The sequence below is a fragment of the Esox lucius genome, chromosome 3 (assembly GCF_011004845.1).
Source record: "Esox lucius isolate fEsoLuc1 chromosome 3, fEsoLuc1.pri, whole genome shotgun sequence".
Lineage (NCBI taxonomy): Eukaryota > Metazoa > Chordata > Actinopteri > Esociformes > Esocidae > Esox > Esox lucius.
In genome coordinates, this window is record NC_047571.1 from 23,887,353 (window position 1) to 23,915,300 (window position 27,948).

The window sequence follows — 27,948 nt, forward strand, 5'->3', positions numbered from 1 at the left end:
ACAATGTTGGACTGTCAGTGTTTCAGCGGGCTCTCGCTTTAAGGGTGTGCGCGCTCCCGAGATAGCAGGAAATATGGCGGCGCTCATGACTCTCGCCCAGGTAACTTTAAATAATTATCTAACATCTCACTTTCCAGATTATTCTGTAAAGGGAGAGTTCTATATATTAGTTTGTCTTTCATAAATCTGGAAAGTGATTGAATCATATGACAGCCATAAGCCGAGATATCAAAGGTTGATCCCCATTTAGCTTGCTAGCTAACTAGCTATGTTAACGTTAGGTGCATTTTCGCCTATACAGGAAGCCGACAATGTACTGTACTTCATCTGTAGGGTTTTCCTCATATCGTGAATCAAATTATGACAAAATGTTGTCACTAGATGTCTGTAACACTGTCAAAACAGTGAACTCATGTTAGGTATTTATCTTTTTGGTGTTAGATTACTGACAAGTAATCATAAATTGAATTGCTGTTGTGACTGACGCTCGGCTGTCGTTTCCTTGATGATCTTCCTCAACCATACTGATGCGACAGTTTCTCTTCCTTGTGGCTATTGACCTGCTCCACATTTCATTTGGATTATCAAGAAATTTGGGTGTTGACAGTTAGTTATACTCTGTTGATGATCTGTACCTAGATGTGACATTGTACATGTCTAAAGTGTTTCCTAATGAGTTGAAAGTAGTGTGGGGCATTTGTTCACTACATCTCTTTGAATTTCTTTCAGTTATCGGGTGGTAATCCAGCATATGAAGGTTACTACAGACAGGTAAATGTCTGCTACCAAAGGCATTGCCATTTGTGCAATTAATTCCTTTTTAAAGTTTTAGTTCCTTACGCTGCATAGCATGGTAGTTGTGTTGTGCATCGCAGAATGAGGATAGTTGATATTTACAGACGCAAACTCAGTTGATAATATGGTGGCCCACATTCCATTCACCCTGTGACAGGTTGATCCAGGAAATACAGGGAAAGTTGGAGCTGCAGATGCTGCTCAGTTCCTGAAGAAATCAGGGCTCTCGGACAGTACATTAGGAAAAGTAAGTATTAGACATACACACACCAGAAGTAAAACAAGGGTCTGTAGGCATAACCGTTTTCATTACATTGTAGTGAGTGAAATACTTCGCTACTCTACATACTGTACAATTCCAGCACGTTGTTGTCCTCTTTTCAGATTTGGGATTTGGCCGATCCGGAACAGAAGGGCTTCTTGGACAAGAGAGTAAAGTAGACCGTAATGACTCCTTACTACCTATATAGTTGTGATATGTCCCAAGAAACACTGACACATCCCTCTGATCCTGTCTCCCAGGGTTTCTTTGTTGCGTTAAGGTTGGTGGCCTCTGCTCAGGGTGGCAACGACATCAGTCTAAACAACCTCAACCAGACTCTAGCAGCACCCAAGTTTGTGAGTGTTTCTCTACTTACTGTCCACCAGCTTTATTTGACCCCTCAAGAAACATATATTTAGACACATAATACTACATATTTCATGTGGTTTTATGTGTCTATGGAACCTGAAGTTGAGCTTATCAGCAACTCTTTGTGCTTGTTGCATTGAACAGATGAGTGTACTTCAGAACAGGATGAATCAGATAACCAGATCAGATGGCATTGATTCAGCATTCAAATAACATGCATCTGGGTTTAGCTTTCTGAATGAAACAGAAAAGCATTCGTTATTTCTGGTTCTTCATCTCACTTAGGCGTGAGTCATATCAGTAAATGCGTTTTGGTCTTATGTTTATTGATCCAAGCTACGTGTTGTTTTCTATCTCGTGGCAGGGAGACACAAATACTCCCTCAGTTAGCTCATCCCTGAGTACTTCACTTAGTTCCTCATTCAACACATCGCTGAATGTATCCTCATCAGATTCCCACTGGGCCATCAGGGTGAGTGCGTACCAACATATTTCCCTTTCTTCGGGCAAAAAATCGAATATAACCATCAATTCAGTTATATCCTTTTCATTTGGCAAAAAAACCCAATCACTACTTTAGGGATCAACAATAAAACATGCCGGGTTTTCTCTCTTCCTGCTCTTCCTGTCCACCCCTCCAGTCTGAAGAGAAAGGGAAGTTTGATGGGATCTTCGAAAGTTTGTCACCAGTGAACGGTCTTCTTTCTGGAGACAAGGTCAAGCCCGTCCTCATCAACTCCAAACTGCCCATGGATGTGTTGGGAAAGGTAAGCGCTTGGTCTTCTCCTGAAGCCGTCATGTACATCTTCATGTATAAGCGATGTGGTGTTAGCTTCGTCTTGCCTCTAATGTGTCCTCCGGTATATATGCAGTGGTTGGTCACTGACACTGTGACGGTCGAGACATTTATCGTTATCTTCTGTTAACTAGATTTGGGACCTCAGTGATGTGGACAAAGATGGGCACTTGGACAGAGAAGAGTTTTCAGTGGTACGTTCATTTGGGAACATTTGTCTTTGTCATTGTTCACTGTGTTGCGTCGCATGCTCAGCGAGGTGAAACCCATTTGTGAATGAAGCCAGTGGGCTTGGTTGCGCCTTGCCAGTCATTTGTTTAGCGTCCTTACAATGCGATCCAATCCAAATGGGCTAAGGAAGTGAACTAAACTGGTTTATCCGCCCCTTACAGGCCATGCATCTGGTTTACAGGGCCATGGAGAATGAGCCTGTCCCACCCACCCTGCCCTCCTCCCTTGTCCCTCCATCCAAGAGGAAGAAGTCGGCGGTATCTTTGCCTGGCGCCGTCTCTGTGCTCCCTCCCATCTCTGCTCTGGCTGGCCTGTCTGGCCTGTCTCGGACAACCAGCTCCCCTCCTCTGCCTGGCGCCGTGGCCGTTCTGCCGGCACCGTCTGGTCTGGCTGGGCCCGGGGTGACCGCTTCTCCTCCTTTCAAGGAGAGCCGGAGCCCCACCCCGTCGCATAGCAGCATCACCTCCAACAGCACGGGCAGTCTCTCGCCCAAACACTCGTTCAAAGCCCCCTCTCAGGTATGGCTCAGAGCCGAGCTTTTTAACGTCATGCACTGCCTTGGTCATGTCACATTGTGGCTCAAATGACACACTATCCACTAAACCCCTCATAGTGCTTTGGACAATGATTACGTTTGACTAGAGGTTTACGTGGGTGTGAGATTTATGCCTTACATGTTTTTGTCGATTTAGAGAATGTCTGAGAAGCACATTGTGATGTTAGAACAGGGGTAGGTTACTGGGCGTAATTGAGAACCAGGACACACAGGTGAATGCAATTACATTGCAGGTAGTAAGAATAACCAGAAATGTTGAAAGTATTGATCTTGTTGTTCACAAGAGCAGGTTTTGTTGAAAAGATCACAGAACCTCCCCAATAATGTGTCATAACCCTTAAGGAACAAACACTCCATTCAGTGAAGAGAACGACCCCAGGACATACTGTCCTGACCTACATCCAGATTCATATTCTGTGTTCTCATTGACATGAATGCATCACATACGGATTCAACGTATGGTTTATCTGCAGCAATCTGTTCGTCTGCCTGTAAATCCCTGACAGGTGAAAGTCAAAGTGTGCATTCTGCCCATATAGTCAGTAATAATGTGACCCAAAGTTGGCCTCACGCTTTCTTCCTGTCCATTTCGGCGTGTGCTAGCCCCCGGCAACTGGGAGCTGGGTGGTGCCGGTGTCAGACAGAGGACGTTACGATGACATCTTCCAGAAGACCGACACAGACATGGACGGGCTGGTCACCGGAGGAGAAGTCATTGAGATCTTCATGCAGTCCAGCCTTCCACAGACCATGCTGGCACAGATATGGTGAGACATGACGGGACGGGCCCTGCCACTACACTGAGCTGTAGAGGACCGGACGTGTCCTACTGAAGCTGAATTAGAATCTCTCTAGATGAGAATGCACAGTACCTTTCCACTTGAGCACAATGTCATGTAATGGATGTTGGTTCCCAGGGGCCTGGCTGATACTAAACAGTCAGGGAAGCTGTCTAGAGAGCAGTTCTCCCTGGCCATGTGGCTCATCCAGCAGAAGGTCACCAAGGGAGTGGACCCACCCCAGACCCTAACTCCTGAAATGATACCCCCATCTGAGAGGATCACCCCTGTTCCTGTAAAGTCACCCCCCTCTCCCCTGGCTATATGTCCTCACCCCCTCTCCCCTGGCTATATGTCCTCACCCCCTCTCCCCTGGCTATATGTCCTCACCCCCTCTCCCATGACTATATGTCCTCACCCCGTCTCCCCTGGCTATATGTCCTCACCCCCTCTCCCCTGGCTATATGTCCTCACCCCCTCTCCCTGGCTATATGTCCTCACCCCTCTCCCATGACTATATGTCCTCACCCCCTCTCCCCTGGCTGTATGTCCTCACCCCCTCTCCCATGGCTGTATGTCCTCACCCCCTCTCCCATGGCTGTATGTCCTCACCCCCTCAACCATGGCTATATGTCCTCACCCCTTTTCTCTTGGCTACGTGTCCTCACCCCTTCTCTCTTTAAGACCCTGCACCCTGACTTGGTCTCCGCTGTCTGGAAGTACGGCCGCTGCCATCCCTATAAGTCTCCCCCTCTCCCCGGACTTCTTACTCCCTCATCCTGGCACCCTGTCCCCAGCTCCTCCTATCTGTAGCATTGGTGTACTGCACCTCAATTTCAGCTGATGCCAAAGCTCTTTAGCTAATTCATGCTGTAGCTCTATCTGCCATGTTCGTAGGCCTGCTCCAACCACACACTGGTCATATTTGGGAATTGATGCTTTGCGTTTAACTACAGTCTGAGATGACTACCTGCTGTCTGCTGTATATTCTGACCCAATTTATTACACTGCTGGCTGACAAGACTTTGCTTTTGTTACTTACCCCTAGCTACTTTTCCTTCCACCTTTCTCTGCTCCTTGCACCTCTCAGAGCTATGCTGGGTTTTTGGCTGGAGTGGGACCTGAGTTTACTTCATTTGTTCACATACGCAGAGTGAGTACTGTGTCACCTTGGTGGTTGTATTGTGCCACTATTTTGTGCTTACCAGAAACACTACATTTCTGAAAGGTACTCTGTGTGGGAGTCTGGTGTTTATTTACCACCATTGCCTGATGTTACTGTTTACACTGCCACCTGGTGGTGGTCTAGATTTATAACGTCACTGTCTGCAACCTGAACAATGTTTTAGACAGGCAGTCCGTTTCTGATCCTTTGTCTTTTGACCAATCAGATTAGCGTTGAACAATATCAAATATCAGAATTGGGACTTAAACGGGAACACAGTCAGACGATCATCCATGAAAGACAAATTGAGAGACAATCAATTCTATTTAAACAGAACAAGATTGTAAGGGTTCATTACCTTTCTGGACCACTTCAAAGTTTTCAGTTTTCAGAGTCATCAGGCCAGGTATTCCTGGCATTTTTTGGATCCAAAAAGATACATCTGCATATAATATAGACTGACCCTAGTTTCCCATCACTTAAACCAACGCAAGGTAAAACTACCCCTGATTGTTGCTGTAACATGTCTTACCAGGTGATTCCCTTTTAGACTAGGTGAGATCACTTTAAGAAAAGTGTTTTTGGTTAGAGCTCGGCCATTTGAATCGGGGATCATGTGGCTATTGTTTCCACTAATATACTCTTGTTCTGTCTCTTTCTGTAAGTGCCACCCTGTCTTCCTCTGCCTGTCTGTCTGTCTGCCTGTCTGCCTGCCGTGTGTCTCCCAGTGTGGGATGTTTGAGGTTCCCTCGTCTCTTCCTGTGTCGGTGGTGTTGTGGTGACCCCTCGGACCGCGCCTGAGCCCTAACAACCTCTCCTCCCTTTTCCTCACCGTGCCCCACCCCCAGGACAGCGGCAGTTCTTCAGGGTCCGCTGACCTGACAGGCATCAAGGAGCTGGATGACATCAGTCAGGAAATCGCCCAGCTGCAGAGGTTAGCTCCGCCCCTAACTTCTCTAACCTAAGACCCTGGAGGTCGTCTTTTTTTTCTTCTTCCGTTCCTTCAAAAGGAAACCGGAGTGATAGCTCCCAGCCCGATATCCCTCACCTGTTTACCAAAAATGTGGCAGTGTGAGTGGAATCCCTGATTGCCCCTTTAATTATTTGATTTACCACCAGCTTAGTGGCTCTGATTGGGCTCACCTGTCCATTAGCCTGTTAGTCCAGGTCTCAACAGGTTGAGATATGCTGTGGCGGCCTGTGGGCGCTGCACTGCTCTGTACTCGGACACACAGCTCGGGTGATGCGAGGTTTCCCCTGTGGTTATGCCGTGTGTGTGTGTGTGTGTGGAACCTGGGTTGCAGGGAGAAGTTTTCTCTGGAGCAGGACATCAGGGACAAGGAGGATGCTATCCGACAGAAGAACAGTGAGGTTCAGGTGAGACTGCCGTCTCGCATTTCACCCCGGCATCCAGTTTCAACCCCTTCTCTTATATGGTGTCCACCCTAGATGTGAGAGGATTGGTCGGTGTCGTCCATACACCTGGTGTTGGGAGCGATCAGCTCATTGTCAGGGGTTACTGTACGTATTGGGTTACTGGTTTCAATCTGAATAGTTTTTTACATGTCTCTATTTTGAAAACAAATAGCCTTTTGACAAAGGATGAATGTCACTGTCACCACCTGTTTAAAACAGAGGTGTCAGGTACTCAAGCGGTTAAAGCATCTGACCAGTAAACCCTGTGCTGGCAAGGTGAGACAAGTGTCCCATAACGAGGTAGTTAACCCTAATTGCTTCCTGGTCAATGCTAAATAATACAATTTATTTCAAAACGACAACAAAGCATGTGAAAAATAAAATAGGATTTAGATTTAATGATGGCTGAGGTGTGGTGTATCTGTTTGGATATTCAAGGCCTGGAGTGTGTGGTAAGTTGCCTGAGCTAGCTAATCTGTGTGAATGATTTTCTATACATGCCTCTTGCCCGACTGTCCTTCAGGAGATGCAGGGCGACCTGGACCGTGAAAGCAGCGGCCTGCAGGACCTGGAGGCACAGAAGCAGGATGCCCAGGAGCGGCTGGAGGAGATGGACCAGCAGAGGAACAAGCTGGAGGGCATGCTCAACGACGTCAGGCAGAAGTGTCAGGATGAGTCCTCACTGGTCAGTTCGCAGCATACGCAACCTGACCGCCCCACCCTCCCTCCACGCTACCTGTCCGCCCCCTTTTTTTTATGTTATCTGTTTCTCTTTCCCTCCCACTAAACTTTCCTCTTCCCTCCGTCCAGATCTCATCTTTACAGACCCAGATCCACAGCCAGGAATCTGACCTTCAGAGCCAGGAAGATGAGCTGAGCCGGACCAAGTCTGACTTGAACAGACTACAGCAGGATGAGGCCCAGATGGAGCAGAGCCTGTTGGCTGGACGCATGCAGCTGGACAGCATCATCAAGTCTCTCAAGGCAACGCAAGAAGAGATCAACCAGGTATAGGCAATGTGACCATGGGAAGCATCGGTCAGAAATGAGGATGCAGTCTAGGAACTATGTTGGTATACCGGTACATTTAATTTGGAGTTGCTGCAGGCTGCTGGACACCGTCAGCAAGTCCTTTGAGGGATGAGATCAACCAGGTACGGGGAAGGGAAAGGTACTGTAGCTACTAATCAAGATTAGAGGTGTGAACGTTTAAACAACGACAAGACCCTCATCATCAACAAAAATCCCTGACACTTCTTTTCACAAAATTAAAATCATAGTTGATCACAAACTACCACTACCAGAGCCTGATCTTCATCAGCAAATTATGAACACCTTAATGCAACAATGCTGTATAGTTAGGAGGAAAAACATTTGCCGTTACCTCAGTGTGGGAGAAATATAGTAACAGGAAGCGGCTGGGAGGGCGAAATTCTGTCTGAAGGGAACAGGAGAGATGGCAATGAACCAGGAGAGATCTGCGTCACCTGCTGATTACATAGTAGCTAAATTTGACCTCATCAAATTGATTGAAGCTTATGACGTTAGCTAGCTAATGCTAGATTATTATTGACAATACTAAACTTAATTTTGCATTTCTACCCTTCCAAGTGAGTTCAGATTTTTTGCTAAAAAGCAAGCATACCTGTTAGGTGCCATAGCCAGTCCAGACAGGGAGGTAAAATACCTTTGGTTTCTGTCATTTTTAATTCCATCCTTACTTCATTAGACAGAAAATGTTACATGGAATATATGGAATTGTTACTGGTAACTTTTATTAGTAAAATGAACAAGTTACTAGTAACAATTGGAATACTTGCATTTGTATTCAGACCCTTTGCCATGACACTTCAAATTGAGCTCAGTTGCAACGTGTCTTTGGTCATCATTGAGATTTCTCTTACTTGATGGGAGTCCACCTGTGACAATTGAAATTGATGGAACATGAATTAGAAAGGCACTCACCTGTCTAAATAAGATCTTACACTTCACAGTGCATGTCAGAGCAGAATCCAAGCCATAAAGTCCAAGAAATTCTGTAGACCTCCGAATTGTGTTTGAGGCCTAGTTCTGGGGAAATTGCCAAAGCATTGATTGTAAAAGAGATCGAGATTAAGGAGGGGTTTTGTAGACGGTCAGTGCTGTTGGTACTGTTTGACTCAGAGTTTTATTTTTTTGCAGGCTCGCAGTAAGCTGTCTCATATCCAGGAGTGCCAGCAGGAAGTGACTAGGAATATTGAGCAGTACAATAACGCTCTCAATGGGACCCACACCCAGACACACGCTGGTAGTATGACCAACCTGGCTGACATGAGCGAAGGAGGATTCTCAGAGAGGGAGAATGGAGGCTTTGGAACCAGGGTAAGTATGACAATACCAGGGTCATGTTCATGAAGACACTCTTTGTCCTTTTTACACCTTGGAGTGTGTAGTGGACTACCCCATGACACAGTAGTGCCCCCCCTCCTTCTTTTCTCTATGTTAATATTTCAAATCCTGCTCAAAGATAATTTGCTGTCACCCGACGGCAAATTAAGTGATTCCGTTTTGCCATTAATAAAATTATTTTAGGATTTCTTTCAAGGATTGTTGGTTGCATACTGCACAGATAGATAGCTATTGTGCACAAGGAAATAAAAAAAAGTACACAAAAATGTACACAATCTTATTTTTGAAAGGCACAGGAGAGGGATATAAACTATTTTCAAAAGGAATTTCTTATCATTTAACACTGTGAAGACAATCATTAAGAAGTGGTGACCAGAACTTTGCAAAGATCAGGACGTCCCCCTGAATTCAATGACGGGGCAGAGAACGTTTATCAGGGAGGCTACCAAGAGGCCAACAGCAACCTTAAAGGAGCTGCAGGAGTCTCTGTCAGGAACTGGGCCCTCCCTGCATATTAGAACGACTGCTTGTATTCTCCACCAGTCTGAGCTGTGGACAGGGGCGGCGAGGCAGAAACCATTTCTCACAAAAATGTACGAGCAAGCCTCGATACATTTTGCAAGAAAACACATTGCCTTTTGGCAAGATGGGTTAGGATCCGATTTCTGGCTTTATTTCCCCAAACAATTTATTGGTAAAGGCCAACACAGGTCGTCACCCACAACTTCATTGCGCTTAATGCCGGCATGGTGGTGGCAGCAGAACAGTCAGGAGGATAATGAATAGCTCCTAATATCCAGATATTCAGGCACAAACCCACCACCCTTTGTCAGAAAGCCCAAGGTAAGGAAGAATTTCACTTATCAACATTGCCAAGCACGCCGCCAAATTGACCAAGGAATGGCTAGCAAAAACTAAAGAAGGCAATTTTTACTGAGATTGAACTCTTCTGCCAAGTATTGTGGGGTAAAATTGCAATATCCATTTTCAGTAAGGGCTTTTTGATATCCACCGTTTGTAGTTCAGGACAGCACCTTTTTCTTCCTGTTTGTCAACACTTGTGTTTTTTTGTGATATTATTGTCATTTTCCTGCAGGAGGACTCTTTCAAATCGAAGGTAGCCTTGTTTAGTAACAAGAAATCCGCACCAGAGCCCCTCTCGACAGCAGACCCTTTTCAGACAGAGGATCCCTTCAAATCCGACCCCTTCAAAGGTTAGACTGCTCTATAAGTGTTTTCTTCCTCCATTATGCTGAATGTCTGTGCTCATATACGACCAATAATTGTAGGAATAATAGTATGATTGGAACATACAGCTGGAAACAATTAAGAGACCACTGCACCTTTCCAAAAAAGTCGAAAAGGAAGGTTTTGAGTGAGGAACAGAAGGGTTAAAATCAAGAGACCACTGCAAATTGAACGCTTCTGTTCCTCACTCAAAACTTTCCTTTTCAACTTTTTTGGAAAGAAAAAGGTACAGTGGTCTCTTAATTTTTTTTCCGGAGCTGTATCTCAATAATTCTGGATTGCTTCTAATTATATGACTAGTTCGGTACACTATATTCCAGTTGTAGATTGATAGTTCTAACGAACACGGCTAATGCCCTAAAACACCCGTTTATGCCCCTGTCAGATCCATTTGGAGTAGATGATCCCTTCAAAGAAAGTGATCCATTCAAGGGTGCTTCGTCAGAAGACTTCTTCAAGTCCGGTTTGTTGGCGTCAGCAGACCCGTTCAGTAAGAAACCTACTCTTCCAATCAAGGTAATACGCAGAACTTGTGATTTGTTGTTCATATCCATCTACCAATCACTGTCCATTGCCACTGTTAGACGTTTAACGTTCAATTCTAAAATACTGAATGGTATTTCTCAAATGAATTTACCCAGAACAAGAGTAAATACGTTTGCACCGCTGTATTTTAATTACCATTTATTAGTAATTATATATTATGTTTTGTGTAAATAAATCACACAAAATGGCATATTTCATTTAATTCCCAGTTTGTAATTCAACAAAATGAGGAAAATGTCCAAAATATTTCTTCAATCCACTGTAATTACTGACCGGCTCATCCATTATATTATATTAAATATTTTACATATTTTTAATTTAATTTTGATGAACTTGAACTAATGTACATTAATAAGTTAATCTCCCGAGCTTTGTTTTCTGTAATTGTCCTCAGCCTGGTGGCAGTCCGTTTGGTAGCAGTGCTCTCTTCACATCTTCCCACAGCCCCCGGCCCAGCTCCAGTCCAAAGCCCACAGGTACACAGCCTCTTTTTAAACCAGTGGATATCTGTGGACAACCTCTATTATACACACGCACACAGAATAGTTGCCGTACCTGGCATTTGAATTACTTTCTGGCTTTTTAGTTTAGATGATTCAACCAGAATATTGAGATTATGAGTCACGATGAATAAGGTAAAAGTTTCAATACAACTGCTTACAGTTATTATGTTCTGTCGATTTCAACATCAAAACATTTATTTTTCTAAAGCTGTTTTCTTTCAGGTGGAATTTCACAAGATTTAGAAGCAGAACAAAATAATCAAATCTCTTATCTGTACATCACTATGAGTGTCAGTTGAATTGTGCAAGTCTTAGCAAGAAAAAGCACTCATTCATTCCTGCCCTGGTGACGTGTTGGTTACATTTAGACATTATTTCTGGGTATTAGTTAGAGGCATACAATTTAAACTCACCGTGGCTTCATATTTTCCTGTGGCATAGTGTATATTTAGTAGTCTACTTACGCATTTAACTGCTGGCCAACTAAAAATAACCCTGGAAAAACAGGAGGTGCATCGGAGGCCAAACATAACAGACTGTGTGCGCGTGTTGTGCCGTGCATGTTGACCTAGCTCACTGGTACCCATGCTTTAACCCTTTCAGCTATTCACCTCTCTCCCCCTCTCTCCCCCCTTCATTCCCTTCATCCCCTACTGAATGGGTGGGCCTTAATTTGCCTTATTCACAGGGAGGAGGATGTGGCTTTAAATTAGGGGTAACACACTCCTACGCACCACTGAAACAGCACACCTCCACAGAAATAAGGGCACATTGTGGGGGAGATTTAGAGCTTTGCCACGAGGATGAAAACAGTCACACATCAATGTGCTCCTTTTTCCTCAGTCGCATACGCACTCCCAAGTCACAACAAATATATTTAGTTACGCTGTTTGTTATTATTATTTTGCAATGAATCCGTTGACTCAGCAGGCAAACGTGAGTGTTTGAGAACAGCTCCACTACAGTGTTGCTAACAGTAACCCAGATGAGTGCTTTCATTAGTTAATCAGATGCAAACGTCAGTGTTTGAGAACAGCTCCACTACAGTGTTGCTAACAGCAACCCACATGAGAGCTTTCGTTAGTTAATCAGGTGCAAACGTCAGTCTTCACTCTGCTTTTCAGGTTTATAAAGTCATGGAAAATGAATCAGTCATCCCACAATACCCCCTTCTCTGGAAATAACTCTGAAGCTCTTTGAAGAATAAGCAAAATCAAATGATTATGAATGTGTGGTTTCGGGCCCGATGCAGATTTTAGTAGCTAGTTTGTCCCCTAGCTGTTTCCATCCTAGGTGCTCTGTTTTAACAAACCTAATACTGTGTCAAGTCTGGGGGCACACTATAAAACGAAAGGATCACGGGTGTCTGAAATATCAAAAAAAATATTAACAGCCAAATGTATGGGCACAGTAGCTGAGGTTCATGCAAAAGTGATTGGTTTTGATGAATAGATAAGTTGTAGGAGTATCTAGCCATGGCCGTTCGCTGGCCAATCCCAACATGCATCATGGGGTGCTTCAAGTTGTGTTTTTACCGTCTTATATTTGTGTCATCAACTTTAGTCCCGCTGGAGGGCAGGGCTGTTCATCCCAGGCATATCCAGTAAAACATAAAAGGATCGACTTTAACAGAATTATTCATTATTATCCTGCATTGCATCAGCTTTTTGCTTGCCTGAGCCTGTTACAATTCTGCTACAATACGTATAGTAAATAACCTTGTATAATAAATGAAGCTTGGTGAATTGTTTCCAAGCCTAAAGTCTTCCAATCAAAATCCTTTTGGGTATAGCAAAGCAGCGTTTTGGGTAGAGTGGGATATAGTTGCTTGATTTGTTTTTTTAAATAGGCATTATGTAGGATTTCTATTAATAGGATTACTGTTACTGCAGATATATAATTAACATTTCTTTAAGTATTATTATATACAGTGGATATAAAAATTATACACACCCCTGTTAAAATGCCAGGTTTTTGTGATGTAAAAGAATGAAGATAAATCATGTCAGAACTTTTTCCACTTTTAATGTGACCTATAATGTGAACAATTCAATTGAAAAACAAACTGAAATCTCATCACATTCAAACTCATATTATATAGAAGTCATTACACACCTGACATAATTTTAAGTGACTCTGATTAATCACAAATAAAGTTCAGCTGTTCTCGTAGGATTTTCCTGACATTTTCTTAGTTGCATCTCAGAGCTAAAGCCATGGTCCGCAGAGAGCTTCCAAAGCATCAGAAGGATCTCATTTTTGAAAGATATCAGTCAGGAGAAGGGTACAAAAGAATATCCAAAGCATTAGATATACCATGGAACACAGTGAAGACAGTCATCATCAAGTGGAGAAAATATGGCACAACAGAGACATTATCAAGAACTGGATGTCCCTGCAAAATGAATGAAAAGACGAAAAGAAAACAGGTCAGAGAGGCTTCCAAAAGGCCTACTGCAACATTCAAGGAAATGCATGAATTTCTGGCAAGTACAGCCCGGCTGAAGTTTGCAAAAACAAACATCAAGTCCCCTAAAAGCACATGGGAAAATGTGTTATGGTCTGATGAAACCAAGGTTTAACTTTTTGGCCATAATTCCAAAAGGAATGTTTGGCGCAAAAACAACACTGTACATCATACAAAGAACACCATACCCACTGTGAAGCATGGTGGTGCAGCATCATGCTTTGGGGCTGTTTTTCTTCAGCTGGAACCGGGGCCTTAGTCAGGGTGGTGGGAATTATGAACAGTTCCAAATACCAGGCAATTTTCGCACAAAACCTTCAAGCGTTCGTTAGAAAGATGAAGAGGAAGTTCACCTTTCAGCACGACCCCAACCCAAAGCACACATGCATATATATATACAAAAGCATGGATTCACCAGAAGAAGATTAACGTTTTGGAATGGCCCAGCCATTGCCCGGACCTGATTCTAATTGAACATCTGTGGGGTGATCTGAATAGGGCTGTGCACAGGAGATGTCCTCGCAATCTGACAGATTTGGAGCGCTTTTGCAAAGAACAGTAGGCAAATATTGCCACGTCAAGATGTGCCATGCTAATAGACTGAGAGCTGTAATAAAATCAAAATGTACTTCAACAAAGTATTAGTTTAAGGGTGTGCACACTTGCAACCCAGTTATTGTGAGTTTTTTATTTTTCCCCCTCAAAGATTTCAGTTTGTTTTTCAACTGTATTGTTCACGTTACAGGTCACGTTATTGGTGGAAAATGCTCTGACATGATTTGTCTTTGTCTCATTCTTTTACATCACAAGAACCTGGCATTTTAACAGCGGTGTGTAGACTTTTTATATCCACTGTAGGCATTATGTGGGAGTTGTACTTAAAGAAAGGTTCATTATATATCTGCAGCAACAGTGTAATGATGGCATTTCACAACATGTATACACCAGAAATTATTTTGGTTGCAAACAAAAGCTCTTTCTGAAATACAACCTTTCTACTGAACCGGCTTCTTTTGTCAAATGGAAAGGCGAATATGGACTGTATTCAATGATAGGCTTAGATGGAGGCCGCGGTGTGATTGGTGGTTTTCATGTGTTTGTTTGCATTCAATGATAGGCTTAGATGGAGGCCGCGGTGTGATTGGTGGTTTTCCTGTGTTTATGTTTGTGCTGTGATGTTCCGTTGTAGATGGATTTGGAGCCGTAGACCCTTTTGGTGGCAATGCTTTTGGAGGAAAAGCTGGATTTGCCGACTTCAGTCAAATGTCTAAGAAGGTAGGTTACTTTGTGGTTTGTGAGTCGCTACAAGATCCCCTATTGGTCGCATACCACTATTGTATGTCAAAGTAACTGTCCAGTGAAAATATCCCATGTTCTGTTAGCTCATACTCAAATAATGTTGCTGATTCACCTATGGGCTACTCATAACTTTGGGCGAAAGTAATAGAAAACCTTCTCTACTTTTCTATCCATACCAGTAAATTTGGAGGAAATAACTGATTCAATATCCTATGTCCAGGGAGGTCGGGTCACAGGTACTCCTCCACTTCCCCTGAACACTGGGTCGAAGCATGTACTTATAGTGGATGATGTCAATCAGCTGATGTCATGAGCAGGCCAATCAGCTGTTAACTAGCATGAAATAATAGTTGTAAATTACTGTATACAGCTGCTACAACAAGTCGTTGGGGTAACCAGACACCATTCCAATATAGTAGAGCTACTTAATTATCATTTTGGGGAGGGATACCGATTTGACCAATTAGCAAATTATATTTCATTGATAAATATTAAATAATTAATGTATTAGAACTATGTTGCATTGCTCTCTGGAAACACTTGACAGTTACAGTCCCAGGTGCGTGAGTACTAGGGCTAAAACTAAAACGTTGCGTCCCTTGGGGTCCCCGGGACCAGGATTGGGAATCTCATGCCCTGGGCTGTTTTGTATGGAGTGGTGTGCTTTACCCTCTGTGGTACAGATCCAGCAGCTTTGGCCGTCAGTTATTGTGACTGCCTTCGAGTAAGAAAGCCTGCATACCCAACACATCACACGAGGGCGTGCTGACATGTTTGCTGGCTGCTGTTTCGCAGGAAACAACAAATCAGATGAAAGAGCGTTACGCCGAGTTCATGGTACGCTTACAGGCTGAGTTTGACATCCTCCACCCATGTGTGTATGCCAGCAAATACGGACGGGGGTTTTATGGCTCCAGCCATTAGTGTCAACTGGAAAGCTTCTGCACGTGTCTCGCTTGGCGAGCGTCTCTCCCTGCTTATTTTTGTTTTGTCTGCCGGTTATGTTTTTATTGGGAATGGTACGGGGGGGGGGGGTAGGATAGCAGGGGGCCATGCTAACACCGGTAGCTGTGTTCATGAGACGGCAGCTTTGAGGGCTGGACCAACCCAGGCCACTGCCTCCTACTGCTCACCAGCAGAAAGAAAACCCCGCAGCTATTCAAATAAACAGTCCAAAAAGAGGTCTTCTTCCGCTCCTTCCGTCCCGCACTCCAACGTGTTAAAATCCACCACGAACGTGTCTGTTTTACCAGTAGGCTGTTACAGACATTAACATGTCGCCGGTCCACGCGATGGTCTAGCCTACTGACTAAATAACCCTTAAAGAAAATATACACGGTGTGTATTTTTAGTCCGTTCAAACGGCCACATGATGTGTATTTCTGCTGTTCAGATATACAAGGCAGACATGTAGGCTACATCATTTTCATCTAACGGTGAGTGAAGAGTGAAGAGAACTTGGAGGGAGAGGGACGGGGGGGGTGTGTGGGTAAGAAATATCAGGGGGGGGATGTGAGGGCGAGCCGCTTGGCGGGGCGGGGGGTGTAAAACAACTGTCTGGGCTAAATATATGTCATGGTTATAATCTTCCTTTTGGATTTGGTTAAAATCTTCTTTTTGGATTTGGTTAAAATCTTCCTTTTGGATTTGTCTTTTGTTTGTTTTATTCTGGCGGTGTGAGCAGAAGTCAGACAGCAGTATTTCACCGAAGAACAATGTGCCTAACAGACCTGCACCTCCCTATGGTAAGTGTGTGCGTGTGTGTGTGTGTGTGTGTACGTACATTTGTGTGTCTGTGTTTGTTTGAATAGCCTGAAGGACCCACAAGGATGTAAAACGGGATCTTTAGGCATTCCCCACATGGATTTTTTTTTTCCGTCTTCCTGGTGACGTTTAAGGCAAAGTTAGAACTGGAGGCAAGGAGTTTGGTTTGTTTTATGGTGTTAGGTTTAGGTGTACATTCTGGGGGGGGGGGGTGATTCTGATTGGCTACTTGGCTTACCCAGTAGAGTAGATACTTTGCGTGTGATCCTGTGTGTCCGTACCCAGGAGTAACTGTGTTTATGGGGACCAAACATCCCTGCGGGGACAGTAAAACAAGGAAACGTCTGTCCGTCCTGGGGACATGTTGCAGCTTCCCGTGAGGAAAAGCTTGATTTGAAGGTTGAAGTTAGGAATCAGGGTTAAGTTTAGCCAGGACAGGTTTTGGAACGAGAAAATTTTTATGCCTGTGTCTGTATTTCCATACTAATACATGACTCTGTTAGATTATAGACAACACACAGAGACAAAAAAAAACTATTACATCAAAGGAACCGAGCTGGGGTTTACAGGTCACAACACATTAGATTAAAAGAAAATAGATTTCCATGGGTCTAAATGCCACAAAAATATTATTTTATTTAAATTTATTGTTAAATGAGTTTATGGAGTTATTTGTACTTTAAATAGTCTGTTTTTAACAGTCCGTGTGTAGAAGAGGAAATGTCCGTTAGTAAGAAGTTTGGAAGGTTTTGATGTGTCAGCATTTCAGAACGACTCATTTGCGGTCTAACACTGTTTTATTAAACATGTGTGTGTGTGTGTATGTGTGTGTGTGTGAGCCAGCGTATGTTACTAGCACTTCCCTATTTGCTGGCCCTTCTGTTTCTTCTTCTTTTGAAGTGTAGTAGCCAGTAAACAGGAAAGCTGTTGGTTCTTCAGATAAGGTCTGTTTTTGCTTGAGCAAAGACAGATTACCATTTTGTTTACAAACTCACCCACTTACTGAGGTGGTGTCCAGGTTACCATAGGAATTAGCATGGGCCTGGCGGTAATGGCTGGTTAGAAAGGCAAACATCTAACATAATTTTGTTTGTTGCTAAATTCAACCCGGCATTTCAAAAGGAGATTGAGCAAAAGTCAAATGTTTTATCTACCCAGGTTCTGGCCACATTTCCCTCAGTGTCTCTCTTATCCTGTGTGACCTCTGTCACCTCACCAGAAGCAGCCACAGCTCATGTGGTTACTGTAGGTCTTCCCCCTCAGCTCAACCAGCGTAGTGAAGCGTTGCCTGGCTGCAGCTGCTCGTACTTTCACCCAGCTTCACAGCCTCGTCCAGATGTATTCAAATCGGTCCTCGTAGCTTTTCACATAATTGTCGACCAACTGTACAGTAAATAGTGCATAGTGCATAGTGCACTGACAAGCAAAACCCCACTACAACAGCTTTGTGTATAGGCAGCCGTGGTGTGGTTAGTTTTGTTAATTCTACAGACCGCCTTTTGGTGCTCAGTAACGTTGAGCCTTAACTCCAATTGAACTGACATTCCTTCAGGCCTCATCCATATATGCGCTCCTCTTCCTTCTGGAGTTCATTTGAAGGACAGAAAGCAGCAGGTCATTGTGTGGAATGGGTTTTGTATTTGCACTGTAGATGAGGGTGTTGTCGTGGTGCCTTATGTTTTTCTGGATTTGGAGGACCGTCATTCTGAAAGGCTGGTTTGTGCCTCAGCGGGCAATCCGTACAAGCGAAGGAAACGCCGCGCGCTCTAGTTTCTCAGGCGCAGTCATTCAAACACCAACGCTCTTCATAGACAGGACTGTTCCATATGGTTCCACAGACACTGGCCCAAGGCGGTGCACTATGTAGGTGAAAGGGTGGTGTTGGGGACGCAGGGGGGGCAGGTCCTCGTTATGTTGCCTCACTGGCGTGCGGTTACCACCTTCCGTAACCAGTGCCTCTCTCCCACGGTGCCCCAGCACCAGCTCTGTGGCCACTACAGTAGGTGCTTCCTCCTACTATTGCAACTTTCATAATAGCTTGCACCACATACTTCCCCTAATGTGGCTCAATTTAGATTGGCCATTTAAATTTGCACAATGTATTTTCCTAAAGTACACACACACGCACACCAATTTGGCGTAGCTGTTGTAAATCAGTTTATTTTAGCCAAATTATATTTCTGTTTTGCTTGTGAAATGTCTGTTTTTTTTTCCCCCCGAGGTTTCAAACAGTAGCCTGGTCTAATGTGATTTCTGTTGTCTGTATTTAGCGCTTGGAGTTTTGTGCTCTTCGCGTATTCATGAAACGGCATTAATATATGCATGATGTGTCCCTCTCCAAACCTCCTAGGTAAGGGTTCTCCTTTAGACCGTCTTGGGTTGGCTGGTGGTGCTTTGGAAAAACCCAGGGATCCTTTCCAAAGTCACAACACCTTTGAAGATGTACTTAGCAGCAGCAAAGATCCTTTTGCTCCTCGCGTCTCCGGCAAAGCTACTTCCAGAGCCTCAGTGTTTGGTTCTGTAAGTTTGAACCCAGTGGTTCTTCTATTGTCCAACCGCAGACGTGGTTGTTGTTGTGGTTGTGGTTGCTTTCCGCTTGTAGTGGCCATCTCAGCAAAATACCATCTCTTGGGCTTAACGGACATGGCTTTCTTTTTTCTCCTACGCACCTCATTCTGGCAACTGCAGTAGCTGTTGATATGCAACTATGTATCCAGCCGGAAATACGAACGTAACAAGGGAATTGAATACCCTGACAGAAAAACGTTCTTTTGGAAGGAATGCCCTGTTCGTCGTCTTTGCGTCGGCAGTCCATGCTTCTCTCCCAGTTTCCTCGTGGCTTTGGAGACTGATTGCTAGCTGTTGCTGTGCCGTCTCTGTGATCTGGCTGAACAGACTTTTTGAAAAGATGGTTGTGCTTTGTTGAAGGCATTGTACTGTCGTGTGTTTAATAGTTGTGTGGTGCCTCCTGCCTAAGTGTTTGGCACGTTTCACTGTGTGTCTCTGACCTGCTCCAGATGTCTTAGGTCTTCCTACTGTCTGGGAGACCTGCTGCATGGCAGCTTTGCATTTCATGTTGCTATTGATGTTTTGTTGTTGGTACTGTTTTCCTGCTGCCAATGAGCGAGCGAGGGTGCGTGTGGATGTGTGTGTGTTTATGTGGTTTGTGTGTGGGTTGTGTGCTTGTGTGTGTGCCTTATGTGGGGTAGTGTCTGATTTGTACATTTCATGTCTAGCATTGTGCTGTCATTTCTTTTTCTCTCAGGACTTGAAAATGTCAAGGTAAGTTTACTAGAGAAAGGTGTGGTGAGATTTTATTTCTTTGCATGCGAAGAGCCTTTCCAAATTCCCCCCTCTGAATGGGGGAGCACTCTGCTGGGGGGCACCGTGGACATCCACTGTCAGGGTTTTTATACTGTCTGTATAAAGTGGATAAAGTGGGTAGCACCAGCAATCACATTTCTTAATTAAGTGGTTCGACAATGCATGAATTTCCCAACTTTTTGTCCATTTCTCTATAAATACCAAATTCCTTAAAATCAGTCCTCGTCATTGAAAGAAGTCACCTTTGGGGAACATTTTATGGTACTCTAACTTGTCATTTTGTCATTTGAGTTCTCAGTTCAATCATTGCAATTAGAAAATATGTGTTTTTTTCTATTGCTCTTGTTATTACTTTATACTATTGTTTTCATTTTGACAAACAAAGCACTTTGGCAGGCTTTGAGTGTGAGATCCGTTGACACAGTTTACCGGATGTTATAGCGGGTGCATTAAAATGCTTGAATATGTGTGTGTCCTGTAGAAGTGGCTTTGCTGTTGCCATGCAGCTCTACCTTCTGTCCTGTGTCCAATATGCCTTCCTGTCCTCCTGCAGTTTGGAAGTGAGTCGGAGCAACTGGCTTGGGCTAAGAGGGAGAGTGAGCGGGAGGAGCAGGAGAGATTGCGGAGGCTGCGTCTACAGGAAAAGGAGGACCTAGAGCTGGCCATTGCCCTTAGCAAGGCTGAACACTAAAGACCCTGTGACAGTTAAAACCACAACATGGAACGGGAGGACCTGGAGCTAGCCAGAGCCCTCCGAAAGATCAACACATGGCCTACAATCTTACTAGAAAACCATACACACCCAGAACACATACGACGCATGCATAAATGCCAAAGATGGCCTGGAACATATCTGGAAGTCCCAGGCTGACGTTTAGGCAAACCTGCCCATTCTTCTGCATCAGCCAATGAAATTAAACTATCAATTGTTATAAAGGGTCAGCAGGCAGGTGGCAGTTGCCTGGTTGTATAGCATCTGACCAGTATCCAAAGGTTTGCTACGTCGAATCCAGAGCTGGCAAGGGGAAGACTGTCATTTGGTGTGTAAGCATAGCACCTTCGACATGATTATAATGTTTCAATCATATTAGTTGCTTTTGCATACCCGTTTCCAGGTTAGGGTTAGGGTTAATGTCATGCTTCTTCTTTCCGGAGGCACATACTTAAATATTAGATATTTAGATTTGATTGGCTGATGCTGGGTAATTGGGCGGGTTGCCCGGACCTGGGTGAACTTGCCCGAACATCAGCCTGTGAGGCGCATTCCAGGACACCTTTGTCAGGCGGGCACAACACACACACCACCTAACCACAGGCCCAGTACGGACTGACTCCAACACTGCAACACAACAGATCAAACCCAGCTACCGACTGCCTGGAGCTCTTTGAACAATCAGGTCATGTGCCGCAATCTGACCACACCCTCAGAACAGCTCATCTACTGACAAACCACAACTCTTGTACAGACCAAATGTAACCTTGGCAACACCCCGACAACCACTTCAACCTGACCCGGACGACTTTTGACTGTCAGTGAGGAACCTTACCAATCCTGTTCCTGTAGATAAATGCAGCTGTGAGACTTACGGATGGGATGGCCGGCCCTCGACCAATCCAGAGCCATCTTCACCCAAGCTAGGCTAAATGAAGACTAACCTACCAAACGCTGTCTTTAACCCCTTTGTCATAACCAGGCTAAATGGATACTTTAGTCTAGTTTTGCCACTATTATCAAATACAATGGATCTCCAGTTCAGCCTGAATGAAGTCTGACTTAAACTGTACTGCAGTCTAAACCCAGAGTGACGTAAGTCCAACTCGTCTTGGGCCTGTGGTCATTTAGACTTGTAGACCCCATAGTTCTTAAATCAATCTCTGGATCCTTGACTTTCCGCAGGTTTATTCTTTGTTATAGGAATAATATCTACAGTTAACATTTTTATTTCATTTTTATTTATATAGCGGGTAAAATCATGTGTCTGTGGTTTATGAAGTATCTGTTAATGCACTGTTATATGACTATTAGAAACTGCCTCATGGCCTTTATTAACTGCTTTATAATATTGATATTGAGAGTGTTTTTTTGTCAGCTATTATGCTTAGGTTCCTGAGTTTTGGTGCAAATATGGAAGAGGAAATGTTAATTTGTGATATTGGCGTTTTCTACTTCATTGCCTTACTTTTTTGACTGGAAGAGAAGAATGACACGGTCAAAACACAACTCATCTGCCTTGAAGGATGGGAGTGGTGGCCCTTTCCCCCATACATAAACAATATTTGGATTGATTTGGGTTTAGGTTTCAATTTCCTGCCGATAATCTCTGTTATCCCTTTAGTAGGCTGATCTAATTTTGTCTTTGATTTATCTGTTTCAAAGGATGTATGTCACTTGTAGGGCATTAGATGGAAGTGTTTTTACCCTTCACCTTCTATCAGATGATTACACTCCTATGGCAGCTCTGCTGGTTTATTAGTCATATCTTTGGCCAATTATTTTTTTAAATTGAAGGAAGGAGGTGCAACATGTTTAATATTGTCGGCAAATATCAAGACAAAGTGTAATCAAATCACCAGAACAACTGCTGACCAGCTTCCTTTTCTCTTTTATTGGTTTTTAAGGTAGCATAAATGGAAATTGAAGAATCATCCAAGTCTTCCAAACTGAACGTCCCACATGTAATTCCTATTACTCTGTCACATCTTAATTTAGTAGTTCTTTCAGTAGTACGTTGCAGACCTACAGCACGTACAAGATGTCGCACCAACATTCACGTTTATCTGTTATCTAGCTTTACCATGCCATCGCCTTGAGGCTTCCAGCCGGGCTGAATGGATTGGGACAAAAACAGAAGGGAGCAGGTATGAACTACTGTACCTGAACGTCTCCAATAAAAAAATAGCCATTTTCTTTTTCCGTTGTGTAAAGTCTAGCTTCAGTATACGGTAACAAATGGGATTCTGTTCACACGTAGATGCGTACCGTCTTGAAACACTACTAAGCAGAACACTCCTTTATAACTGACTATGGCCACTAGCTGGTTCGACAGTGTGGGGTCCTAATGCCTTATGATGCGTCCATCTAATTGTGTTGTTGTCCGTTTGGGCAAAGTGGGTTCATTCAAGGAACTCGTTTTGGTTTTGTCTCAAATGGCACCCTATTTCTCTTAGGGTTCTGGTCACACGTAGTGCATTATGTAGAGAGTATTGTGCCATTTAGGACAAAGGCACAGTGTGTATATATTCAACTATGTCCCATAGCTCCTTTCTCCTGTGTTGGCGTGAAGATTTTGTTCACGCTGGAATGCAGGAGTAATGTACATGGAGGTCTTATTTATCCACAAACTGAATGGCTTATTTCATCTGTAACAACAGTATATATAATAATGTATATGATTTTAAATATTCCTTCAAGTTTTGGGTCTTTTCTCAAAATGATTGTAATCCTCTGTATATCTTTTAATATAAATAAAAGAATGTAACATTCCAGGAAGTAGTGGTGTCTTAGTTCTGTGAAGGCACATACACGTATTACTACACTTGTGAGGACTTTTTGTCTACAAACATTTGTTCGCATTAAGAATACAATTGTCCCTGACATTAAACCGCAAAACCCTAAATATAAACCTACCCTTAACTCCTAAACCTAACCGCTAACTCTTAACCCTATACCTAATTATAACTCTGACCTTACCCCAAGCTTAGAATAGGCTAAATGTCGTTTGCCAGATTTGCTATGGGTTTCTGCACATTTGAGGACTTCTGATTCTCAGTATGGTAACACACGTACACACATTGTCCATCCTGTCACGTTTCACCCTGCTGCAAACGTTGCTTTCACAAGAACACAAGTGAAAAGAAATTTTACATTTGCATTCACTGCTCTATTTTTAGCCAGTATTTAACTTCTGTTTTTGTTCTTTTTTTAACAATAGGTTTTTAAAAAAAATGTTAGTAAGATGTGGGCAGATGGAACTGAAATAATATGACGGACCTTGTCCTTCTGCAAATGGTTAAATGCACCATAGGTGAATAGAAAAATAAAATTGAACATGTGTGCTGTGTATGAGAGACTACATGGTTTTTAATGCTTAGGTTTTGTATAAGACGTGCTAGGCGCAGTCACCTGACATATTTATAAGGTTAGTTAGGGACAGACTGGTGCCTCATAATGGGAGGTGTGGTTTCATTGGGTCCAATTAATTTGTATCTAATTTATCTCTTTAATTACTGAGTTGTTGAATGATATGAGCAGGTGCAGCTGCTATCTCACTGTCCTAAACACTGCTACACATATTTATTAGATTAGTCTGCATACAATGAGATGTATTTAAATGTGTCTCCCTCAGGGACTGACTGGTGCCTCATATAATGGTGGGTGAGGTTTTATTAGAGCTTATTTGACTTGCACAGTATTCATATAGCAAACTGTACTTCTGCCAAGCATATTAGATCTCAGCTCTGAGTGTGATGACAATGTGTTCAGCCGTGCGTCGACAGTCAAGCGTTTTTAATGGTTTCTTTGGTTGAGGTGTGGAGCCGCGGTGCGTGGAGGCTTCGGACAAGACGTCCGGAACACCCTATAGCCCACCAATGTTTTACTGCGATCTACACCATTGATTGGTCTCCCAGGCACAAATTAAGCACAAGAACTGAACACACCGTGTTCAGGAGAAAACTGATCTCCATTATGAGTGGATTTTCAGTCAGGCAGCTAAATCTCTTTCCAGAAAACCTGCCTCATATGTATCATTTCAGTAGGAGTTTAATTGGAGACGTTTTGATGTCAGTGTATTATTTAGACAGGTGTCCCAAATGGCACCCTAGTCCCTAAAGCAGTGCAGTTGTCCTACGGGTAACAGGGTGCCATGTAAGACTGTTGGGTTGTGCCCCCTGTCCTGTCTAGACATCTTCCCAGCCAGGCCACTTTCTCCATTTCTCTCTCTCTCTATTTCTCTCTCATACACACACATGGACTCTCTGTAATTATGGAAATGTAATGTTTGTATTCATAGACATAACCCACAAGGGGCTGGCCTCATCAAACTAACAGCTGGAAAACATCATTGTTTCAATTGAACCAAGTCTTTGAGGTTCAGAGGGGGTGTTGTGTGTGTAGACTAGATGGGCTGTAATGAGTAATGGGGATGTGTTGTAGATTGTCTGTAGAATATTAAGTCTGCTCTTCAGCATCTATGCAACGTCTAAATATAAATCCCATATTATGAGGTGAATGTGTGTCTGAAGCTATAGTATAATGTGCGACCAACTTTCTCCCAAAAAAGGAATGACTTTGGTGACTACTCTGTTAAATGTTTAATTGCACACATTGAAATATCAATGAAGAATTCAATACAAATGAGTCATATATTTCAATGTTTTTTTTAATATTTACAATAAATACACCATTTCCAGTATAAAATACATATAGACTTCGGTAAAATAGAATGATACACAGGACATCTAGCCCTGGTAGTGGAGCCTAGAAAGGGGCTGGACCCGTGGGCTTGCACTCAAGCCATATAGTTCCATCCAAAGGTGTAAGAATTTGGTGAAAACACAACACAGTTGAGTGTATGGCAAGCTATTTCCATAAAAAAAAAAACAATGAGGCAGTTTAAAACAAAACATTGTCTTTCACTCATATCAGACTAAGTAAACTTGTCTTGTTATTTTGGTGGCCTTCTGCATAGACCATTTCTTTTTACAGTAGCACACAGAATAATAAAAAAGGCACTTTTGTGTCAAACACAGCACTGCAGTTCTGTCAAAGAGGGAGGAGGACTAGGGTTAGGGCCAGCCCCAGATAGGCCTACTGTTTGCTATAAAATAACAACCCTACAAAAGCTTTTCTAAAGCTTCAACAGGCCTAACGAATATTACCTATGTAGTACCAGCTACGTTAATGTAAAATAATTACACTAAACATTTTTATCAATATATAAAAAAAAACTTTGGCGTGTAAAACACTTTAAATAAAGACACATAATCAAAACAGACATGAAGGACCCCCCCCTCCCCCCATAAGTCCTGATGTACTTCATATCACATGTGTCTCTTCATGTGAAGCGCGAGGTGGTCGGACCTGGAGAAAGCACGCTCGCACAGGTGGCACTGGAAGGGCCGGTGTCCGGTGTGTTTGCGGAAATGGCGGGTCAGCTCGTCCGAGCGGGCGAATTTCCAGCCGCAACCTTCCCAGTTGCAATGGTATGGCTTTTCACCTGTGGAGACAGAACAAGAGAAATATTATCATTAGTTTATATGCAGGATAATGAACAGACACGTATCATTTATTCTCAAACAATCAGCCAATACGGTTACCGTAAAGGTGCGTTATGTTATGGTAAATTTAATACAAAAAAGGAATATAGTCTCTTACCAGTGTGCGTTCTGTGATGCGCCTTCAGATGTGAGCTTTTGGTGTATGTCTTTCCGCACCCAGCAAAAGTGCAGGTGTGGGTCGCAGTGCGCTTCCGTGGCCAGTTGCGACGACCTCTTTTGGGTTTGGTCTCCAGCAACTCCAGCGGAGAGGATGGTGGCGTCAGCAGTACCCTTTGTGTGTTCTGCTGCATGCTGAGTCCCTCCTCGAACATGCCGAACCGGTGAGCTCCTTGGTATAGTCCAAGCTGCATTTGGGTGGTTTGAGGCGCCCCGGTGTGGTGGTGTGGGTACGCCGCCGTAGAGTGGTAGTTATGTGGGAAACTCATAGAGTTACACATCGGTGACTGCTGGTGGCACTCAGAGCTCCCCTCGTCGTTTGGGCTGAGCGGTGGTGTCATGCTGCTGGCTGCCCTCGGGGAGGTGGCAACTCGCGGCTGCTCGAAGGACATCATGCACGACACGTTCCCCTCTTGCTTGATTTTTGGACAGCTCTGAGGAACCATGCCCATTACAGGTCCGTAACCGTCCATGGACGGCTCCACTTTGATGTTATCTACAATATCCTGTCTGGGAAACGGTGCTGAGTTAACATAAAACCGTCCCTGGATGCTGGAGTTGTTACTGACCCCGTAGTTGCTCTCCCCCTCCGACCTGAGGAGCTCCGCCATCAAGCTGGTACTGTAGGGGGGAGGCGGGGAGCTGTGCTCGCTCGGTGGGTATGATAGCATGGGACTCCCGGTGGTGAAAAGGTTTCCTGGATGATCCGCTGGAGACATGTTATACTCCGCTACACCTGCTCCCAGAGCAGCGGTAGACATGCATTCTGATCCAGTGGTGTTGGCCAGAATAAAATCCAGATCTAAGTAATGACTCAGATCCTCGTCGTCCTTCCTCCCGACACCGCGACAGTCCATGTTCTGTACCATGTCAAGCATGGAGCAGCCAGAAGAAACTGGTTTGTCCATCTCACTTTTCCACCTCTGCAACAACCAAGATGAATATGGCATTAGATATATGGCATTAAACACTGTCCAACGAAAGACTACAGTGAAACAGACAAATGATCATAAAAGTTTTAGGTCTGTAGCCCTACTTACATGTTCCCAACATTTGGTTTGGTTTGCGAATGTCGAGATTGATGGCAAAATCACACCAGATAAAGCCATATTTGAAAGATTAAATATATGCTTATTTATTTCTGGTCAAAGTCGATTAAACGAATAAATGACCTGCTGCGCTCACCTTGCACCAGAATCAGTGCGTTCTATCTAACCGTAGCTCTTCCGAAGTTGCACTTCAAATACATCAGAAAGTTTGAATGGTAGGAGGTTCTCCAAGCTTATAAATACGGTAGTCGAGTAGCTGGACCAATTGTGCGAAGCCGAGGAAATACGTTCAGGATGATGGTAAATTTAGCTCCAGTATATAAAGCAGTTCTCTAGTCAGCTAAGTTGCACTCTGTCTCTCTGTCTCTCTTCCCACTTGGTCGTTCAGGCGAGCCTATAAAGCGCTTGTGAACCTCCCTCCACTACCAAAGACCAACCCACTTGGCAGCGGGAGGGAGGGGCTTGCTCAGATGGAAAATAATTGCAAGCATATACCATGCGCTCTACACGGCAAAAACACAATTTTTCTTAATTACTCGTAGGTTTACATAATGTT

At 43.7% G+C, this 27,948-nt stretch overlaps 2 protein-coding genes across 7 annotated transcripts; one reads left to right on the plus strand and one right to left on the minus strand.

Annotated features, from left to right (window-relative positions):
* eps15l1b (epidermal growth factor receptor pathway substrate 15-like 1b) lies at positions 1-23,394 on the plus strand. 5 transcript variants are annotated; one of them, XM_010891042.3, is made up of 25 exons: positions 1-100; positions 730-771; positions 953-1,042; positions 1,180-1,227; positions 1,318-1,413; positions 1,791-1,898; positions 2,068-2,193; positions 2,357-2,416; positions 2,615-2,971; positions 3,613-3,776; positions 3,927-4,083; positions 4,879-4,941; positions 5,802-5,887; positions 6,258-6,330; positions 6,893-7,054; positions 7,180-7,377; positions 8,551-8,730; positions 9,854-9,971; positions 10,391-10,521; positions 10,946-11,027; positions 14,711-14,796; positions 16,505-16,565; positions 18,935-19,104; positions 19,850-19,866; positions 20,462-23,394. In XM_010891042.3, exons 1-25 carry the CDS (start codon positions 74-76, stop codon positions 20,562-20,564), a joined length of 2,805 nt encoding a protein of 934 aa, XP_010889344.2. In that variant the 5' UTR covers positions 1-73; the 3' UTR covers positions 20,565-23,394. The 5 variants fall into 5 exon arrangements, with proteins under 5 accessions (XP_010889344.2, XP_010889335.2, XP_010889362.2 ...); XM_010891033.3 differs by lacking the exon at positions 19,850-19,866; XM_010891060.3 differs by lacking the exon at positions 18,935-19,104.
* A 1,877-nt stretch (positions 23,395-25,271) lies between these two features.
* klf2b (Kruppel-like factor 2b) lies at positions 25,272-27,727 on the minus strand. Of its 2 annotated transcripts, none has more exons than XM_020043291.2 (3): positions 27,529-27,727; positions 26,285-27,266; positions 25,272-26,126 (listed from the first exon to the last, which is right to left on the minus strand). In XM_020043291.2, the coding sequence occupies exons 2-3, from the start codon at positions 27,249-27,251 to the stop codon at positions 25,951-25,953; spliced, it is 1,143 nt and encodes a 380-aa protein (XP_019898850.1). In that variant the 5' UTR covers positions 27,252-27,266; positions 27,529-27,727; the 3' UTR covers positions 25,272-25,950. The 2 variants fall into 2 exon arrangements, with proteins under 2 accessions (XP_019898850.1, XP_010889308.1); XM_010891006.4 differs by having other exon boundaries at positions 27,384-27,727.
* Between the last annotated feature and the right edge of the window lie 221 nt (positions 27,728-27,948).

What these genes read in the sequence shown, in the direction of transcription:
- eps15l1b (XM_010891033.3), top strand. Translation starts at nt 74, where the DNA reads ATGGCGGCGCTCATGACTCTCGCCCAG. An exon ending in AGAAGAACAGTGAGGTTCAG is followed by an intron (nt 6,331 to 6,892) that starts GTGAGACTGCCG and finishes ACTGTCCTTCAG; the next exon opens with GAGATGCAGGGCGACCTGGA. An exon ending in AACCTACTCTTCCAATCAAG is followed by an intron (nt 10,522 to 10,945) that starts GTAATACGCAGA and finishes AATTGTCCTCAG; the next exon opens with CCTGGTGGCAGTCCGTTTGG.
- klf2b (XM_010891006.4), bottom strand. Translation starts at nt 27,452, where the DNA reads ATGGCTTTATCTGGTGTGATTTTGCCATCAATCTCGACATTCGCAAAC. An exon ending in AAACCAAATGTTGGGAACAT is followed by an intron (nt 27,267 to 27,383) that starts GTAAGTAGGGCT and finishes TGGTTGTTGCAG; the next exon opens with AGGTGGAAAAGTGAGATGGA. An exon ending in GCATCACAGAACGCACACTG is followed by an intron (nt 26,127 to 26,284) that starts GTAAGAGACTAT and finishes CTGTCTCCACAG; the next exon opens with GTGAAAAGCCATACCATTGC.